The sequence below is a fragment of the Natator depressus genome, chromosome 11 (genome assembly GCF_965152275.1).
Source record: "Natator depressus isolate rNatDep1 chromosome 11, rNatDep2.hap1, whole genome shotgun sequence".
In the NCBI taxonomy this organism is placed as follows: domain Eukaryota; kingdom Metazoa; phylum Chordata; order Testudines; family Cheloniidae; genus Natator; species Natator depressus.
In genome coordinates, this window is record NC_134244.1 from 52,908,945 (window position 1) to 52,929,628 (window position 20,684).

The 20,684-nt window shown below is 43.1% G+C and overlaps 1 protein-coding gene across 2 annotated transcripts in view; it reads right to left on the reverse strand.

Annotated features, from left to right (window-relative positions):
• Positions 1-9,907: 9,907 nt before the first annotated feature.
• TMEFF2 (transmembrane protein with EGF like and two follistatin like domains 2) overlaps positions 9,908-20,684 on the reverse strand; it is a 175,314-nt gene continuing 164,537 nt past the window's right edge. The window contains exons 8-10 of one of the 2 annotated variants that reach the window (XM_074967793.1): positions 17,967-18,090; positions 15,129-15,287; positions 9,908-10,158 (exon numbers count right to left, since the gene is read on the reverse strand). In XM_074967793.1, coding sequence (XP_074823894.1) covers positions 10,062-10,158; positions 15,129-15,287; positions 17,967-18,090 — 380 coding nt within the window. In that variant the 3' untranslated portion in view covers positions 9,908-10,061. The remainder of the gene's footprint in view (positions 10,159-15,128; positions 15,288-17,966; positions 18,091-20,684) is intronic. The other variant, XM_074967794.1, reaches the window with a different exon arrangement.

Below are 20,684 nucleotides of genomic sequence, written 5' to 3' on the forward strand. Positions count from 1 at the left end.
AACATTACATTTTAAAGCCCTAATAAAGATAAAAGCAAAATAAACACTTGCAGTTGATTTAAAAAAACGAAAAAAGCAAGACTATTTTATGCCAGTGGTTTAATGAAGGTAGTAGCTGGTGACAATTTTTAATAGCACATTAATGCTGAATTATATTGGAATTCCTATAGAAGTCGAGATGACATCCACCTAAACACCAAATGAATTTCAAATGATTGGTATTATCATAATGAACACCAAACGAATTAATAATGATGGAACACTTAAACTAAAATGTTACCTTCTCTAATCTGTTGTCTTTTTATGCCCTACTCAATTCATTGTTATTGAACTATGACCCTCTCCTTCATTCATCTTTTAATTTTTTTAACTATCCCTGCAATTGTTCTGCTTACATAGTATAGAAGGCAGTAGCTGGACTCATCTGTCTGCATAATAGATTTGCGTTGGCATTGCAGAGTTTAGAAGATGGAAAGGCATCTGGATGCTTGATGTAGCGCTATAAAAATGACTATTACTAATAATAACCATCGGAATAACAATTTCTATTTGACGGCACACATGGCCACAGACCTCGGGGCACCTTCAGCAACGTTTAATAAAGTAAATTTATGGCAAGCGCAATGTGTCTGCCCACTCCCCTGATAAATCCCAATGAGAAATGGAAACAAGGCCCAGACCAACAAAAGAACAGCAGCTCACCCAACTCAGAAAACAATGTAAACGCTAAGCCATCTTTGTGTCTGCCTACGACGTGTCAGAGCACTAAACCGAGACCTCTACCACATGAGCTAAAAGCCAGCTGGCTGTTAGCTACGGCTGTAGAGCAGACTCATTATCTCTCTCTCTCTCTCTGTGCCAGAAGGTGTGTGGGTTACACAAGCAATCTCCTTGAAATCAATGGGGACGACTGCCTGAGGTGCTAGGAAATTGTAGGCGATGCATCCCCTCAGGTGGGGTGGGTGGGCTTGGGCAGCTGAAGGGAGGTGCAGAGTTTTCAGTTCTCACCCTACAGATACAAGTGAAAGGAATCCCCAGAGCCATGAATGTGGCAGATCCTCCGTTCATTTCTACGCCCTCCCATTTCATAATGCAGCCCATTGCTTTCGGCTAAACGGGCCCACTGTTATCTTGGCCTTGAGGGGCCCTTGCTCACAGATTGGCAGACAACAGTGTTCAGGGAGCATGAATAGCACTCATTCCTGCAGACCAACAAAACAGCATTAGGCTATTAAGTATAGAATTGTGTTGATGCATTATGGCAACCACTTAAGCAAGCATTGGCTATTGCTGGATGTGTCTAGCAAATCTGCTAGCAGTGTTTAAAGACAGGCGTCTGAGGCCACATACCAAGCCAGACAGATACTACATTATAGTACTAGCCAATTAACCTGCCTGGTACTAAAGCATCCCATGCTCATTTACAATTAACTTTTCTAGCTGCAGAATTGCTGTTATTGATTTTTTGCAATGTGCATGGCCAAAAGCCCAGGATGGAGGCTCCATTGTGCTGTATTGTACAAACACACAGGACGCTATGGTCCCTGCCGCCAAGCGCTTACAATATAATTGAAAACAATATTCGTCAAATGATTTGCCCAAACAGTCTGATGGAGAAGATAGGGCCAGAGAAGGGCTACTGATGCTATAGTGCACATAGTCACCTAAATTAGGGTAACCCCATTGGGGTTTAGCGAGAGCAGGGCCCCTTTAAATAGTTTTCCTGAGGAGGGAAGTGCTGTTGGGGGAGCAGAGAGAGAGAGAGAGCGAGAGAGCAACAGGATGTGTGTGTCCGGAGCTGCAGACGGAAGGGGTGCAGCAAACAGGCCCTCACAGAGTGAAGAAGTCAAGAACCTGCCTGAGGCTTGGGAGGGACAGAGCGGCCGACTGGGGACACCCCAGGACAGGAGCTAGGGGGTGCACTGTGCCAGGGAGGAATCACTTGTGAAGGACAGACCACAGCTGAACCCAGCATCACTGCTGCTCAAAGCTGCATGGGGCTGTGAGTACTGGGGCTGGTGACTTTGCATTGGGAATAAGGCGGGAGGTGGTCGCTCTGTGTGGCTTTGCAGAGAGTGGTGGAAGAGGGCACTGAGGGGTTTGTTGGGGGCATTTTACTGGCGCTGAAGATGACCAGGAGCACCCAAGACTCACCACTGGACTCGAACTTTGCCCAGGATGCTTGAACTCAGTGTGCAGCCACATTGCTCGGTGCCTGTCCTTTCAGACTGTGGTACCACTAGGCCTGTGGGGGCCTTGAGTTGAATGCAATCCCATTTTACCGCTCCCCTATATTTCCCCCTGTTGTTTTTCTCCTTTCATCCCTCTGTAAATAAACATTTCCCCCTCCTGTATTCATTGTACTTTGCCTGTGTGTTCACTCTGGGGGGGTTTGGAACAGGTGCCTCTGGGGTGGAAGGGACTTTCCCTGCTGTGTTTCTGCACGCGCCTTCTCTTGGTCAGAGCTGCCTGCACAGCAGACTCCATCTTGGCCACGAGGGTGCTACAGTTACATCAGCTATGCCCTGCTCCTGTTGAAGTCAATGGCAAAACTCCCACTGACACCAGCGATTCCAGCTCAGGTTCGATATGCACAACCTGATGGTTTCAAATTGGTTAAAAATTTTTAAACTGTCACTAGAATCAGCTCCCCCACCACGTCTGCTCAACCTCGCCATGATTGCGTGGCAGAGTTCTTGTAGCAACATGGCAGAAGTAGGACAGTGAGGCATGAACTCAGCTCCTTGCAGACCACTGGCCCAAAGGTGAGCGAGCGGCCAGCGCAGCAGTGGCTTGCCACCACCCATTTGTGAATACCGCCACCTATAGCTCAAAGATCAGTACTTCCTTCGGAAAAACTGCAACCCCACCCTTTCATGCAGTGCAGTTGCGATGTGATAAGTATATAAAAACGATGCGGGGTAAGATTAGAGCACAGCTCATGATATCATCATTGCCACCAGCATCACTCTGCTAAAGTGGCTGATCTGGAACAACTGAAAGCAATAAACCTGTCCCTTTTTTCGCAAGGACACCGATGACTGCAGTTTGCTACTCTGTAGTTTGCTATTCCATTTCCCCAGCTGCATTTCCAGGCCCCATTAGACCAACCTGCTTTCCAAAGCAGTTCATTCAGGCTTTAGTAGCTACTAGAATCCACCCAGCCCACGTGGTACAGTGAAAATGAACCTAGTACATGTAACTCTATTAAGAATGAACTTGCAAACACAGACTAGACACGTAAGCAACAAAAATGGGTTTACTCTTCTGTGATGTCATGCAGCCGCTCCATGTAGCACATTTTGTGTCTGTCAGACACCGAATCAGTGCCCTGTGAACACTAACCATTTTTATTAACCTTTAAAGAAACGTCCTTTTTATTTGAAAATGTAAACCGTGCAGTGAGCACTAGCTAGAGCCTTGAATTCAGGTCACATTAAACTGCTGTGGTTCACCTCTCAGCTCTTCCACATTCAGTTGAAAGCATCGTGCCATAAAACTCAACAGTGCCCCTGTTCCACAGCGGAAGGTAATGTTCCATCATGGCCATTTGCATTTAGAAGCAGGAATTTATACTGAGTAATTACACTTCATTTATGACTGACCCGATGTAAAGCAAGCCTCTTTCAAAGCTCCTCTCACAGCGTGTTTATGAGGTGTTACTCCATTGTGCTAACATTTTTCACCTTTTAATGGTTCTTGTTTCATGTTTGGGCGGCGAAAGGTTAAAGTGTTTTGAGCTGAGAAAAATGAGGCATAGGGTGGCTTTAGCTAGCATTGCTTCTGTACTTGTTGGCATTGGTCATTTGTTTTAATGAAATGTGGGTTTCCCCGCCCCCCCTTGCTCTCTTGGTGTTTCTGGCTTATCATTTGCATAAGTACTTCATGACTTCACCTACCACCCAGAAAAAGGTCAGACCTAAGCTATATGGTGCGGGGGAGGAAGAAGGGGAGGAAAAACAACAACAAGTAAAGGCTAATGCCAAGGCCTTATATGGGGTTTGAGCATTAAAAGCCTCAAACTGCTCATGGATTTCCGAAACTGCTCTATACAGGACATCCTTTTTATGTTCCCGCTATGGTTAATGCCATCTATTTAGCTTTATAAAACAGATTCCTAACTTGCTTTTTAGTATGCAGTCTTAGCTGCTTCTGTGTGAGACTGCCGCATATTTTGCTGCTTTGTGGCTCACAGTCAGTATTGTAAAAATCCATTTTAAAAAATTGCTGTCAAATGGATTTTTGTTTTCAACAGCCCTCCAGCTGTGACAAAACTGTTAATTAAACTGATTCCACAATAAACCAAACACACCTAATGCAATACACACTTTATTTCAAAATGTCAGGTTTGCAGCTTTAAGACTCACAGCTCCCATGATCCTCAAATTGAACAGGTACGACTGGCCTTGAGAGTCCTACCCTTGGATGTTCTTAAAGGCTTTTCAGTGAAATGAGTCTGCAGGTCATAACTTAACAGTAAATATACCGTAATGACCATCATTTACATGATGGGCACATAATGCAATATCAGAACGTGTGTTACACAGAGGCTGATTTAACAGGCCCTAGACGTTTAGGGTAGCCCCTTCCCATGGATCAGCTAAATATCAAAAGTAGCTTTTGGCGCCTGTTTTTTAAAGGTGCGGAACACCCACAGTTCCTGCTGATGCCTACTGGAATGCTCAATGCCTCCGAATATCAGGGCCATACTGTTTTCAGTTATTTTATGCCACACAGATCCTTTACAGAGACCCATCTCCTGGATGTGAGCATGGTGGGGAACCACACCCACACATAAATGAAAGGCCAATGCAAGGAGTTCACTTTGATGTGTGGTAATGAACGTCACTTTTAATTCTAGGATTATAACGCCTAATCTAAAGCTGCATGTATAATCGGGGGTGAAAAATGAAGGGGTAGAGATGTGTCTGATGTAGGATGAGAGACACGATAGCCTTTAATCATTTTGCTTTCAAAGACGCTTTGGAGAACGCTTTGAAGATGAAATGTTCAGAGCGGCTTCTGGAAAACAGGCGGCAGCGATGTACTCCACTCACCTCTTGACCAGCCCCTGAGCCAGAGGTTGCACTGTGGACGGTGTGCAGTACTGCGTGTCTGGATCTTTGCTGCAGAACACTCCAACTTGGTATCTGGTAAGCTGCAGCAAAACTGAGCTCATCATGCACTGCCCAGCTCTAGACATTTGTGATCCAGATAACAGGATTCCTTCCGAAAGAAGCGAGGAGAATATATTACAAAACACTCTGTCTCTACAGTATGCTTTTATTTGCCATAATGGAGTTATCGGTCCTGGAGCAGTAGACAAGCTAAACAACATAATGGCTAAAAGTAAATGTTCTTGCCCCTCATATATGCAGATGACTTTAATTAGACCGGGGCGATAATTTTCTGTAACTTGTGTATTACTATAACTGGGTGTAAGTGAGCATTCATGCACCTCTTAGTTAAAAAGAAAGAAACATCTGCCCGGAATAGGTGCACAGTAAAAATGTCTGACGTGGGGGAGGGAGACATGTCACTAATTGTTTATAAGATTTAAAGCCTAGCCATTGCTTAATTATAAATCCCACTTCTTTCCCCTGTGCTATAAGGCACAAACACTTGAACTAGCTTGCTCCGTTTCAAGCAGTGGAAGGGACTGATGTGATGAACATTTGCGCTTCCCCTCCTATTTCTTTCGTAACTTGAACTTCTAAGAAAGGTGTTTTTTCCTCTCACCCCCCCCAGTCTTTTTCAACCTAAACAATTCTTCTGAATAGTCTGCTCTGCTTGGCAGCTTTGAGCCATACGTCTCCAGGCAATCCAATACCGAATTTGTCTTCCCTGAACACTGGCGAGCAGAGCTCCTATTTTGCTAATGCACTTTGCCATCATACTGCAAGTCTATGATACCTTGGCTCCACGGCCCATTCACATCAAACCCCATTCGAATTGCTCTTGTAATAGCAGTATTTGGCTGCCAAGAATGGCATGACAAGGAGGGTGGAGCTGTTCGTGCACCCAACAGTCTCATACAATGCCTCTGTCTTGTCACGATTCCTACATAACCTGTATGTAGCGGTATCCTTATTATTTGTATTGCAGAGGCACGTAGAGTCTTCAGCCAAGATCAGGCCCTATTGTGCTAATCACTGTACAACCACCTATTTTACAGATGGGAAACTGAAGTGCAGTGAAATTGAGCCACTTGCCCAAGGTCACAAGGGAAGCCAGTGGCAGGGCTGGGAGTTGAAACCCAATCTTTTGACTCCCCTCGTGATGCCTTAACTACAAAACCATTCTTCTGCCCTCATGATTACAATGGGAGTGGAGCTGCTCTTCCTCACAAACAGCTTTATATGTTGCCTTTGTCCTGCCATGCTTTCTGCATAACAAATATGTGCTGTTAGCCAGCCTCTTTTATTGCGGCATCACAGCTGTGTGAAAGCATCCTATGAAAAATGCCAAATGCAGTATTTAAAACTGTAAGCAGTGAGCGCCGCACGTATTTGCATTCTTAACTTGTTTAGCGTTAGATGGCGGAGCCAGTGGGCAAGCTGCAAAACGCCAAACGAACTCATTTACATTACTCCCAGCTCAGGATGGAGCATCACTCACGGAAATGGTCCAAAACACACCAGATGCCAGCACCACCTCGTCTAATCTCATTAAGTTAAATCTGCCCGTAAAATTCCCATCTCTCTGCTCAAACTATTCAGATAATAAGCTTTATCTGAAAGCAACTCGGAAAAAATAAAAAGCCACTGAGCTTGCTACAGGTACTGGCTCAGTTTTGGGGTGAAACCTCCAGCACCTTCATTAAGCTGTAGCTGGAAGAAGAGAAAAAGGCAAACACAGAGACCAATATTTTCAGACTTGCACATCTTAAGTTAGGGATCTCTAGGGAGCCTGTCAAAGGCCCAAGGGTACTTTCACTTTCAGTGGGAGCTGGGCACGCAAGTGCTCTGTGCATATTTTACCTTTCTCCCCCACAAGCCCATATTTAGGAGCCTAAATAAGTGGCCTTATTTTCAGCAGTGCTGAGCACCTGCAGTAGGAACTGAAGTCACAGGAGCAGCAGGTGCTCAGCCACTTATATAGATGCCTAAATATGGCTTTAGATGCCTAACTTTAGGCAGACAAGTTTGAAAATAGTGGGGCTTAAGGTACATTTGTCGCATGTGTATATATTATATAGATATATCAATTTATAAATAGATGCAGCTATTCTAGTACCCTACTTTTTATGTGTGCATTAGCCATGGACAGAAATCAGTACTCCAGCTCCAACTGTTCCCAGACTTTTTGTTGTTGGCGAAAGGCTGGAGGGTTGAAATTTGAACTCTGGATAAAAAACAACACTCCAGACTGGAACCCTACAAATCGATGAGGTCTCTGTACTCCAGATTCAGTTGGTTGCTTGAATTTATCTCTAATACAATGGCTTTTAGGCTCTTCTGGAGTGTTCATTGCCATACATGTAGTATCTAGCTGTTGAACAAAGCTTAGGAAGGGTGTTAGAACCCTACAGGGACACTAGTTCAATTAAGGGAACTTTTGAAAGTTCCCTTCTGTGATCTGTGGTGGCTGCGAAGATACTCAATTCAATCCTCATCCTCCTGCTTTAGATGCTCCTACTGCAGGGAATACATGTTATATTATCTGCTGTTGATCCTCCAAGTGGAAGAGCTATTCTGTTGGAATAATGGCTGTTATTGGGACAAAGGAAAATGTACTTTATGCTGGATTTATTTTCCCATTTTTGAGCACAGAAGCAGTCAGGTGCTACCAGGGACACACCTGCTCACCGTCATGATGCTATTCATGCTCACTCAACTTGGTTACTGTTTTTCTAATTGGAAAATAATCTTTGACAGACACAGAAATGGAAGATCAGTTGTGAACAAGGATGTACCAAAACTCACCCCCCACAGAGTTAACAAATTTTTGAAGCAGGTGGTTTCTCAGCTCAGCAACAAACTCCCAGTCATTTACTCTGAAAAATCTTATTTCATAATCTGCCCCACTACCTGAAAATAACGGAGACCACAGTACTTACACACACCCTTCCACCAGCAGAGACCAGGAAACTGTAGACACCTATTGCCAACTTGTTTTATTAATTAACCAGACACAATCCCAGGCCCTGTGCCCAACACACGATAAAGATATTTTAAAAGGTTTAGGAAAAACAATAGAAAAGAAATGATAACTTGTAAGAGGCCATAGAAATAATCAACTCTAATGGCCTGTCCCTGAAACCAGTTACTAACAGTAACTAAAGTAAATGATGAGAAACTGTAGCCTTGCACCTTAATACCCATAGTGCCTCTAATAATGTATAGAATAGGGAATTTCATGTAAGCCAGTGGAGTTAACAACAAGGCTGAAAATGATTCCATATGCCCTTTGTTATGGTGAAACAGTTCTTAATCCTTGTCAGGGTGTTTTCCTCTAGGCCAATGCTAAATTCATTTGGAGGGGAGTACTATAATGATCTTATTTTTCAGTTTCTTCAGGGTCTGATTCTCATACCCTTACTTATAATGAACAGTACCTTACTTCAATGATCAATGGAACAGTACATAGGGAGTAAAACGCTACTGAACACAAGTAAGGGTATCAGACTTTGACCTTTAAATATAACCTTTTCGTCTTCACAGTTTGTAAACCCCCCACTTTGTAAAACAAAGCAGAATAGTGTTGGTTTCTGAACGAGTAAGTCTCAAAGGCTCTCAAGCTGCCGTGGGAATAATTTAATATCTTGTCCATCATGTGGATGTGCAACCTAATGCATTTCCCTATTTTCCTGAGGTATAATCATACTCTGAGTTCCATTACACGTAATGGAGTGGGATTATCCAGAAAGTTATTCATGAGATATTTTGTTAGTGGTTTTCACCTTCTCCTTGAAGAAAAATACATTATATCAACATGTTCATGAGGAACAAACAGCTCTGGCATTCAGCTATGATTATGTTATTAACTTTTTTTAGCTAATAATTTTCACTCATCAAAAAGAACCAATTTTTCACTCACCCCAGTGACCAAGAGTTGAAGATTGCTGCATGCCGGACCAATGTGTATGCTTTTGGTTCACCTTGACAGTTACCTCATTCATTTCCAAATAGAAACATTATCCTCCCTGCTCTTCTCTAACAGTTACATAGAATTTCCGTTTTCCCTTCAGTTATGATTTAATTTTGAAGGCAAAGACTCCTATGCTTCGGGGGGGAAGTAAAGATGGAGGCAGGAGTGAAAGTAACTTAAAGGACTTACTGGTATGCAGGGTGGCCGTGGTCCTGGGCAAAGTGGGGGGACTGGGGCTCTGTCAGTGACCTTTTGTCCCCCACATCAGCGGCCCTGCCGGTACGGTGCTTAAAGTGCTGCCGCGGCAGCACTTTTAACATCGGCTGTTTACCGGCCTGTACCGGCGGCCACTTTCTTACCAGTACTCCGTACCGGCCCGTACTGGCTTACTTTCACCTCTGGATGGAGGAAAAGGGGAATAAGGCTGATGAAATGTAGTTGACTCCAGGATCTGAAATATTTTATGCCTACTCAGAATAGAATAAACTATTCTTCATCTTTCCTGTAATCATAATTTTCCTTGATATTGGACTTACTTAAAACTCTACCCAGTGAGTCTGGCAGAGGCTAACACAGTGCCACTAGAACTGGAATATGAAAAGCTATTTGTTGGTGTCCATTTATAATATCCCAAGATTATACACAGCTATAAGATACAGCAAATCTAAGGCCATTTTTTTCTCATCACTGAGTATTTATTATATATAACAAATACATGAAAAAGGAAAAAACTATATTGTGTGATATAAATAGTTTATTTACATTACAGAAAAACATCAAGACAATGTATACTATTTCAAATATATCCATACATAATCAAATATAGCTGTAGTACATGTTTTCATTGGTGTAGATTACCACAAATGCAAGGCAACATGTGTAGATCTTGTTTTAATCTTTTGTCTATAATACTGTATTTTGTAGTCCAAGCTCTCTGCAGTTAGTTTTGCCATTGTGGAAACATGCACTCTTTAAATTAACCTGGTCGATGCTCTTGTTGTGTTGTCTGAACTGTAGTGCCCTGTGTTTTGCTTCTGTCTGTGGATTCTGTTGCTCCTGGGACATTTTCTGAAAGAAATAGGGGGGAAAATACACAAATCATAGCGAGGCATTTGCTTAACAAAAGGGCTTGGGTGAGAATATGAGGATGGGAAGCTGAAGAGGAAGCAGATCTTCCTCCCAGTCACTAGATTTCCTCCCAAACAATGTGGCAGAAAGAACAACTGGGCCATGTTCTCTGCATTCCTGTGAAAAATGTCAGCCTTGATAAAAATTACAGTAAGAGAAAACTAAGGTTGCATGGTTAAGCACTCATAAGTAAGGCTGAGTTTTTGTCATGGATATTTTTAGTAAAAGTCCTGGACCGGTTACAGGCAATAAACAAAAATTCATGGAAGCCTGTGACCTGTCCCTGACTTTCACGAAAAATATCCCTGACAAAATGAGGAAGTGGGTTCAGCACCCACTGCTGTTGGGGTTCCCGGGTCCCCCACCCCTATGGACAGTGGGAGCTCTGGGGTCCCCTGCCGCTGTGGGAATGGGATCTGCAGGGTCCCCTGCCCACAGAGTTGGGCCCCCCTGCTACCCACCATGGCTGGGCAGCTCCGGGGAGTTTCCCGTTGTCCCCTGCGGCTGGGCAGCTTTGTGGAGTCCCCCACTGTCTGCTGCAGCTGGGCAGCTACAGGATCTGCCTGCTGTCGCTGCAGCTGGGCAGCTGTGGGGAGTCTCCGTCGCCCCCAGCTGGACAGCTGCAGCGTGCCCCCACCAGTGTGTGTGTGGGGGGGGTGGGGGGGGGAGGGGCTAGGAGCTGCCGGGGGTGGGAGGCGGGCTGGAAGCTGCAGCGCGGGGGCAGAAAATGTCATGAAGGTCAATTGAAGTCATGGATTCCGTGACTTCTGTGACATAATGGTAGGCTTACTCATAAGACAAGTGATGTCAAAGTTAAAGTTGCAAGTACAACTTTAACTCTGCCCCCTTGTAATAGGCATGTCCTACACAATACATTCCTTAACTGAACTGTCGCATATTATTTCTTAACTAATATAACAATTTTCAGGAAACAGTAGGAGGAGCTAGACTAGGAAAGATCCCATACTCATTTGCAAACCTTTTCTATGAACTAGGGCACCATCGCTAGCAAACCTAGGACTGATTCACAGAGCTACATGTCATCAGCTCACTGACAGTCTCATAGCCCAGAGTAGCCTCTTGTGCACACTGAACAAGAGAGGTGGCAAAATAGGACCTTGCAATATTCCACAAGAATGATCTCTGGAATCTCTCAAGCAAGAAAGCACAGAACCACTAAATCATAGTGCACCTAGAATCTGCAAGTGAATCAATAAAATGTCATGGTCAGGTTAATCAAGGATGCTTGACCAATCAGAAAAAATGAATATGGACATTAGACCTTTGACCACTGGCCACTTCACAAAAATGGAGATTGTTAACCAAAAAACCAAAAACAAACCTCAAACAAACTAGCATAACCTCCATACCCAAGTCTAAAGCCAAAATGTGAGTTAACAATTAGAGCTGAAAGAGTGCTATTAGCTGAGAGACAAGTGTGTGAAAGCATTGATTCTCTGGATGACAGGTCTCTAGATGACTGTGCGGGGGGCGTGACTGGTGCCTTGTTAAAATATCCTCTTAAAACATATATTCCATTTTTATTTTGAGTATTAGTAGAAAAATAGTGAGCTCCAAAAAGACAACTGGAAATAGAAACACTCCTAAATCCTTAAACAGGGCGAGTGGGTGCACAGATTTCAGAATTTCTTTCGACAAGAAAAGAAAAGGAATTAGGGACCTGTTTTTAAACCTAAGCGCTGAACAGGTCTTTAGGTGGCTAAATATAGATTTATATGCCTTCACACCTCCACATTTGAAAATTGGGTCCTTATCCTGTCACTAACAAGTAACTAGGCAGAGTTGGAATGTTTCCAGGGACAATCCAGAGATGCAGGTTTGGTCTGTGCAGCTACCAAACATATGGCACAGCACCTGAGACTGAAGCAAGGAAAGGGAGGAATCGGAGGTCCTGAGAAGTTCTAACAACAAAGAAATAGCCTACAGGTGCATTTGGGCTGGGAGAAAAGGGATTGATTCAGTGAGGGTTGGCCCCAGCTGATCAGATGAGTGGCAGTGGGGGCGTGTGTGCTAGCATTGGACAAAAGGCCTTCGCTCAGTGGATCCAAACCCATCTCTCAGCACAAGAGTGGATTCAGACCATGAGATGGAAGTGATGGCCCGGCTGGAAGCAATGGGTTGCTCTACAATGAACTCACATAATGACGGTGTGGTCATGGGGTCCAAAGTCAACTGGACTGAGTTGAAACTTAGGCTTACTTTTATGAAACAAAATTTCTTGAATGAAAACATATACACGGTGTGAGTCTATAATGCAAAGTGAAACCTCTACTCCAGATGACTACCAGCTAGTGGGAACAAAGTCGGTTTAAGAAAGGTGACCGGTACCAAGGAACTTGAGATACTACTACCACAATTGCTAAAGTCAGTAAAACATGGTACAATAGGGGATCTAAGTGTATGCTACCTGTGGCCGGCTCAGATGAAGGGTCTTTGGCTGTGTTCAGAACAGAGTCCGGTTCCATAGACTCAGTGATGAGCTGAAGTTGAGCCACTTGGTCCTTGACTCCTTCAGCCACCTGAAGTAAACCGAGCTTTGTGATGCGCTCAGTGTGAGACCTATGTTTATTTATGAACATACCCATTAAAATAATGTAAACTAGGAACTAGAACACAGGCCTCCTGCCTTCTAGCCAGCTGAGGCTAACAGGATGGCTTGAGTCAGTGATCGTGTAATCCTAGCAGGCAAAGCACACAATCCATTCATTTTTAATCAAGTTATTTGCACAAATAAACTGCCGTAACTAAATACAAATAAACTGCCATTACTAAGTAATACAAAGCAGTAAAGAAAAGTGCTGAGAGACAGGACAACGCTGAGCATAACCTTATATTTCCAAGTCCTCCTTCACCTACACTGTTCCGTCTTTGTCTTGTCTTGTCTCTCAAGTTGGAAGGTCTCTGGTGGGTGTCTCTCTATGTGCTCAGTCAGGAACAAGGATGAGCACTACTGTGATTCCTAACTTCAGTGGGAGCTGGAGGCTCTGGGTGCCTCTCAGAAATGCTCAGCTTTGGAAAGCACCACAGGCATTTGCAGTGCTACATGCATATTTTAATAATAGTAACAAATAAATGATTAGTAATAATAATATTGGCGAATGGCACACAAGTACAAGTTTTAGACACAGAGATCCAAATTCCATGCTCGTGCAAACTGATGAAACTTAAATCAAAGTCACTAACTGAGAATTTGGCCATAAGACAGTCTAACGGGTTCAAGTTTGACTTCTTCTCTCATATAAGGATTTTTGAGCACATTTTTATTGTCTTTCCTACTTGGAAGAGTTCATGCATTGGGATGTCCTGGAGTTCAACCCAATACACTCATGTTCACTCAACCATACTTGTGCAAATCATACAGTCACATGTGCATTTGCAACCAGAACTCTTGGCAGTTGCAAACTGCATGCACTTTTCTTAGGGCACTTAGGTCTCTGTATCTGAAATGTAGTCTAAGTTGTTAAGTGAGGTTTGGAGGCTGTTTTGCAATAATCACAGGGATTATAGAAAAAGGTCAACATTTATGAATTAACCACATTAGAACATGCGGGGAGGTGCTAACACATATTAAAAGTATCAGTGGGATATGTCATCTAGATTGCAGTACCATAGATCCTAATCTAAATCTGTTAAGTAGGAAGGATTCATATCTTTTCCCCTGCTCACATGCTCTACCTTACTAGGTTGCCTGAAGGTGAAAAAACTAGAGTCACTAAAAGAAAATGACATGGTGCATTTTCCCATTTATCAGTTATTTTTCCATCTCCTTTTTTATGTACACTCTTTTTTGGTATGAATTATCTCCATGTTCCCTGTAACCCACTTTAATATAATCCATTGCCTCTTCTGGCATCTACTGTTAAAGGTAGTAGACTTGATGAACTCAGCTTGGCCAGAAAGCAGCTCAAAGCTTCAGCAGATGATTTTGCTTTACGCATTTAGGCCAGGGGAGGATTTATTAATCATTTTTTGTCTTTTCCAGGAGCAAATGCTGCACTTGTCCTCTAACCAGACAGTGCAACACTGATACTGAGATATATTAGAGCTTTTATTTTCTATAGAGGTATGATACCTGTGTTTTATTTTCCTGCCTTTTGTTTAGAAATAAATCCTTTTTCAATCTGATTTATCGGTAGAGCTGTACGAGGGCTGAATGAGTTTCACCTGGTGATTTCTGACAAAAGCCTGGAGAAACTCGGAAGCCAGGGCTCACTCTGAACTCTTCCAGAAACAATGAAACTGGGTCAGTGAGGTTGTACAGTAGCACTTGTGGGCCTGAGAAGAATAATTACACTTCACACTTTAATTCTGAACTACCTTGAGGCCACAGTTTCCATGCTAATAAGCGCTTCTTTATTTACAAAAATGCAACATTACACCTGGATATTTATCTAGGTTCCCATCCAGCAAAACACCAAAGCACATGCATAACTTTAAGCCTGTGTGCTGTCCCCTTTATTAAAATAATTTCAGTTGGCTTAAAGTTATGCATGTGCTCAAGTGCTCTGCTGGATTGGAGCTACAGTGATGGGCTCTTTGGAAATACATATACAGGTAGAAGTAGATTTATTTAGTAACTGTTGATCCAGTTGCCTCATTTACATTCCCTTTATTTATATGAACAATATTTTATCCAAGCATCTGAATACAGAATGTGAAACTTCATTTGCTATATGTGCTGGTGTGGCCTAAGTCTGAATAAATTGGCATTGAAAATACAGTCGTGATAAATAAATCAGCACTGGGACCAAACAATTCTTTCCCCTACTTCAGTGAATTAAGTGGGATTCATTATCTGAGTGCAAATGTACTAGTCTGTGTAATTGGAGAATCAAGTGGGTATAAACCAAGTCCCTTTTCTTCTATCGCAAAAACGTAGCAATACTGACCTTGTAATGCAGAGGACTACAACACAGATGATAGCAATCTGGATGGTTCCAATCACAGCTGCTATTAAGACGTACTGAAATCGTACTGGCCCTGGAACCACATATAAAACGCTGTAGTCCTTTTTTTCACAGTGTTGTCCAGTGTAGCCTGCATCACACCTGCAGTGAAAGATGTTTATCCTGTTACTTAGATCTCCTGCATCCCTTTTAGCAGAGGGACAGACTATGCCCCTGATTAGAACTTGAGAGGGAGGCTCTGTGTATAAAAGTACCACTTGGCAGACACTGTGTGGGCTTTTTTTTTTTTTTTTTTTTAAAAAGGGATGTAGATTATACTTCCAGGTTACGCGAGGACTGCCTTGACCTCACAAACACCAAGTGGCTACGATAATGAGATACATAGCTACTTGGATGTCTTAAATGTGGTGACTATTTGGATTAGGGGAGCACCCAGAGACCCCATCCTAGATTGGCACCTTATTGTGCTAAGCACACACACAGTAAGGGACAGTCCCTGCCCCAAAGAGCGTCCAGCCTACAAGACAGACAAAGGGTAGGAGAAATGAATGACAGTCCTGAAAAGCTGAGGGCTGTGCAGGGATACCTGCTTTTCCCTTGGATTCACAGGTGAGCCATGCATTTTTCATCAACCTATGCCAACGTGTTTGTCTGGGAAAAGCTTTGGTTTTGATGACACTGGGTTGCCTCTAGGATAGTCTATTTTACTCTTTAGCTATTGCTTTCCCCATACTTCCTATAAAAGGCAAAATCCTACACACCCCACAGAGCCCGAATGTTTGGACCATGCACGAGGCCTGTTCGTCAGGAGCAGAGAGCAGGCACCCACTGCACCACCAAGTCTGGTTGCTTCACAGCTGCTATTATCACCCTAGCCCCAAGGCCGCAGCAGTCTCCTTAGCTCCTAGACCCCTTCTCTGAAGAGGTAATAGCCAATAGATTCATAGGGTTTATGGACACAAGGGTCCATTAGGGTATCTAGTCTGACCTCCTGTATATCACAGGCCATTACACTTCACCCTGTTCCCCCTGGACTGAGCACAATAACTTGTGCATATTTTCCAGAAAGGTCTCCAGTCTGGATCTGAAGACCTAGAGAGATGGAGAATCAGCTCATTCCAATGCTAATCACCAGCACTACTAACAATGTGTGCCTTATGTCCAAGCTGAATTTGTACGGTTTCAGATCTAAGTACTGGCCTTTGCGCTACCCCAATCCTGGCACTGCTCTTCACTAGGGTGGTCCTTAGGCACAGGTCAGAGTTTCCTGAATGTAGCTGTCACCTGCACCAGCTGCTGATGCTGCCAAGTAGCCATAGGGCAGCCGGGGATCACTGGGGCTCAGGGGAGCCTCAACCTGCTCTTTCTTACAGCAACACCCCCCAGGGCAACAAGAGAGGTGGGAGGAGCAGTTCTGGTGTCTCTTGTCCAAGGACATCCCTATCTAGGCGAGATCCCTGGGGGCCAGGCCTGCTGGGTCTAGGTCTTCTTTGTGCCATAGCAATGCAAAGTGGCCGCAGCGTGACACAGGATTCAGGCCAGAATGTTTTATTTGCTAATGCGCAACGAAGTCTTAGGGATAAACTTGTCACAATTTGGGGCAAATCCTGACAGATGTGGAGTGCCTCCTGAGTGGGCCCAAGTCCCCTCAACTCCCATTAACTTCAGTGGGAGGAGATGGTGCTGAGACCCTTCCTGGAGGTCCCCAAATCCCCTCTGATGCTAGAACTCCCTGTGCTTTTGGACGAGAATGCCAAAAATATCCCATGTTTGGTACTTTTCCCTTGGTGGGGTACAGGCCATCTGGTGCTGGACTCTGACGCAGATTACCCACTGAAGGCCCTGCAAATGAACACATAATTTACCTGTTTGTCCAATTGCCACTAAAATCCCTGTTTATTCTGCCCACTGCCACACAAAGTCTGTTTCTCTCCTCGCTGTTTCCCCGTCCTGCTACCTTCTTCCCTGTCTGATTTCCCACGAAGGGGAGTCTAGCTGTTCCCCTGGGCTGGCTCCGGTGCTGCTGGCAGTGGAGCGGAGAGGCATCACAAGGGAAACCTTGCAGGTCAATGGCACCAGCAACTCTAAGAGACTTGGATCTTGTCTTAGAGGTGGTGGTGGTGCTCACTGAGCTTTGTGCTCCAGGCTAGGGTAAGGGGAGGCATGCAACAGCCCCCACCTCCAAGCCTTGGAACCAGCTGCAGGAGACAATAATGTGGTTGGAAGAATGGAGAAGCAGGGGTAGCCAAGGCCAAAATGGACCACAGGATCTAGGGGAGATTTGCAGGAGCCGGTACCCTCCATGCAGAGCTTCCGAGGAACTGTCTGATCTCCAATCTCCCTGTCTTGTATACCTCAGAACAATAGCTGCAGCAAATGTGCACTTCATCTCCTTGCCCCCACTTCAACCACCACTCGTCCTCCCTGCCCAGTCCTCTTTCTAAGTCACCTTGCACACAAAGCTGTAAGAAATTGTCTTCCATTCAGTTCTTCACTTTTTAAGGTTTGCCTATTGTGAAAGTATCAGGGAATACTAGATTTCAGTGCTACAAGTCAACGAAAAGCACCCATTGGCTACGCTTGCCCTTTGTGGTGCATTTAAAAATATTTAAATATGTCTTAAGGTTATTTCATGTTTTTATAATCGATTGACATTGTGGCATAATTCAGGGCAATTCTGCTGCATAATTTAGGTCTAAGGTGCTTTACCATACAAGGGTTTTTGGCTAATAATTATTTTCCACACTGCATCTAGATTACACATATTAGCAACTCTACATCTTCCACTTATCACCACCTGCTCTGGAGGAAAAGTGTTACCTGCAAGATGGTTCCAACATATTAGTAGAATGCTCGCACTTCCCATGCATGCAGAAGCCATTGTAGTGTTCTGGACAAGGAATGTAGATCCCTCTGGCACTTTCTTCCAGTTTATTTGCATTCTCTGTGAACACAGGTGAAAAGAACATCATCAACCTGGAAGCATGAAGTAAGGGGAGGTGAGAAGAAACATGGCATTAAATGCTCAAGATACAACATAGGAAAAATTCAAAAGGGCAAGATGTGAAAGACTCCTATTTAGTTGTAAAAGAAAGAGAAATACTGAAATGATTTTGCAACCCAGAAATCTATGCTTAAACAGGACTAATATTAGACAGGAATCACCTAGCATAGATGCAGAGCTTTGTAAGCTATTTTGTGATTCTTTTGCTTATCTAATTCCCTTTAGGTTTTTGCACTGTGTTGCCAGAAAACCTAACTTTACTATTTTAAAATTTTTTTTACTATATTTAAACATCACAACATATTCCATGAAAAATGTCCAATAATATCTGTTCTCCTTTAAATTCTCTCTCCGCAGAATCATGCAGGGCTAGGAAGAATCTGGACATCGATATACTTGAAAGGCTACCATAAAAGAGACAAATTGTTCTCTCTTGCCCCAGAGGGCAGGACAAGAGGGAATGAGTTTAAACTACAGCATAGCAGATTTGGATTAAATCTCAGGAAAAACTTCCTAACTGTAAGAACAGTAGGACAATGGAACAGGTGGCCAAGGGAGGTTGTGAAAGCTCCTTCACTGGAGGTTTTCAAAAGGAGGCTGGATGGATCGCCATCTGTCTTGGATGGTTTAGACACAACAAATCCTGCATCTTGGCAGGGAGTTAGACTAGATGACCCCTGCAGTCCCTTCTAACCCTGTGATTCTATGCTCAGTGGAATAAACATAGTGAGATGAAGGATGGTTTTGTGGCTAAAGCACAGGAGTAGAACTTAAAAATCCTGGGTTTTTTTTCAGTTCTGTCACAGACTTTCTGTGTGACACTGGGCATGTTGCTTAACAACTCTGTGCTTCAGATTCCACAGATGTAAAATGGGATCCCTTCTTCTGTAGTGGGGCTTGTGAGGATAAATTCTTTAATACTCATAAAGTGCTTTGAGATCTTTGGATGAGACATACAACATTATTATATAGTCTCTTGCAATGTGCACAGGTATATTTCCACAAGCATTAGATTGGCACTGGACATATGAATCAAAGAAAATATTTACCCCAATGTTGTCAGTAAATTGAAAGCTCCAAATATGAATTTAGGTTGAAATGGGTCTATGTTTAACATTTACATAATGTGTTTAAATGCCTAAGCACCATCTGCAATATACTCACTCTCATTTGGTAGAACATCAAGTTGTTAACTACACTTGATAAATACATTCAAAGCTGTCCTATCTGGGTTAGGGATTTCGGCACATACTTCATAGACTTATATCTGTACTTTTTTTTTAATATGTGAAATGTCAGATTATCTGGCCCTGGCATAGAGAGAGAGAGAGAACATTCTCCCTCAATGCCTGCTATGCAAGGCCAGACACAAAGGCAGGATCTACACATGAGGGAGCCCAAAGTCATAGCAAGTGGTATGTGTGCACTACAACCCCCTCCCACCTGTCAGCGAGTCTCAGAGCTGGGCTCAACTGACCTGGGTTTGTTCTACAGTGTAACCACCCGCCCTTGCCAGGTTTCCCCAGCCTAAGCCCGAACCCCTACACTGCTATTTTAGCCTGTGGCGTGAATCCCATGAGCCCAAGTCAGTTGACCCAGGCCCAGAGACTTGTTGCCATGGGTCTTTTATTGCAGGGTAAACTTAACCCAAAAGGCTAGGAGGGAAAGGGAGAAATTAGATGAAAGGGGCATAGAAAAGACACAGCCCAATCCCCAGTTGCCCGGGTTTACACAGTAGGCCGGGTGCACTGGGGTCAGCGGACTAAAGAGTGCAAAATGATGGACTCTCTTTTAGAGAGCTGGCTGGGAATTTTTCGGTGAAATGCTTTTTAGTCAGAAAACACTGAGTTGTAAAAAGTGAAACTGTTTGCAGGAAAGGATCATTTTCAACAAATTTTCCGTTTTTGAAAAAAAATGTTTTAATTATTTAAACATCCAATTTCATACTTGTCAAAATGGGATATTCTGATATTTTTGAAACAAAAAATTTCCATTTTTTTTTTCAGTTTGAAATAACTTTTTATTTCCAAATTTAAGTTAACTTTTAGTAAAAGAAAAATAAAAATTAAGAGGTCAAAATTGAAATGAAATATTTTGAAATGATCAAAACAAAACATTTTGCCAATCCAAATTTTTTCTCAGGCTTTTAGTTCACAAAAATCTTCAAGATTTTGACTTTTGTCCTGATTCAGGAAGGGAAAAAAAATGACAAAATCTCAAAAAAATTCACAGGATGGGAAACCCATTTCCTGCCTAGCTCTAAATGTGTGTACTTCGGATAGCGACTGTGCTCTTAATTGCACATTCTGGCCCTAACGAAACAGGTAAGGCTGATTTTTGTTTTTAAATTTTACATTGTTGTGCATTCTCATCTATGATAATAATATTCTAGTTTGCTAGAAATATTTTAAAATACATTTTAACACCAATAATAATGCTAGCCAGAAAAAACAAGCGAATAATGGAGGGATATATCTGATGATAGATATCTGGCATTGACAGAAATAAATGGAAGCAATAACAAAAGATTTGCA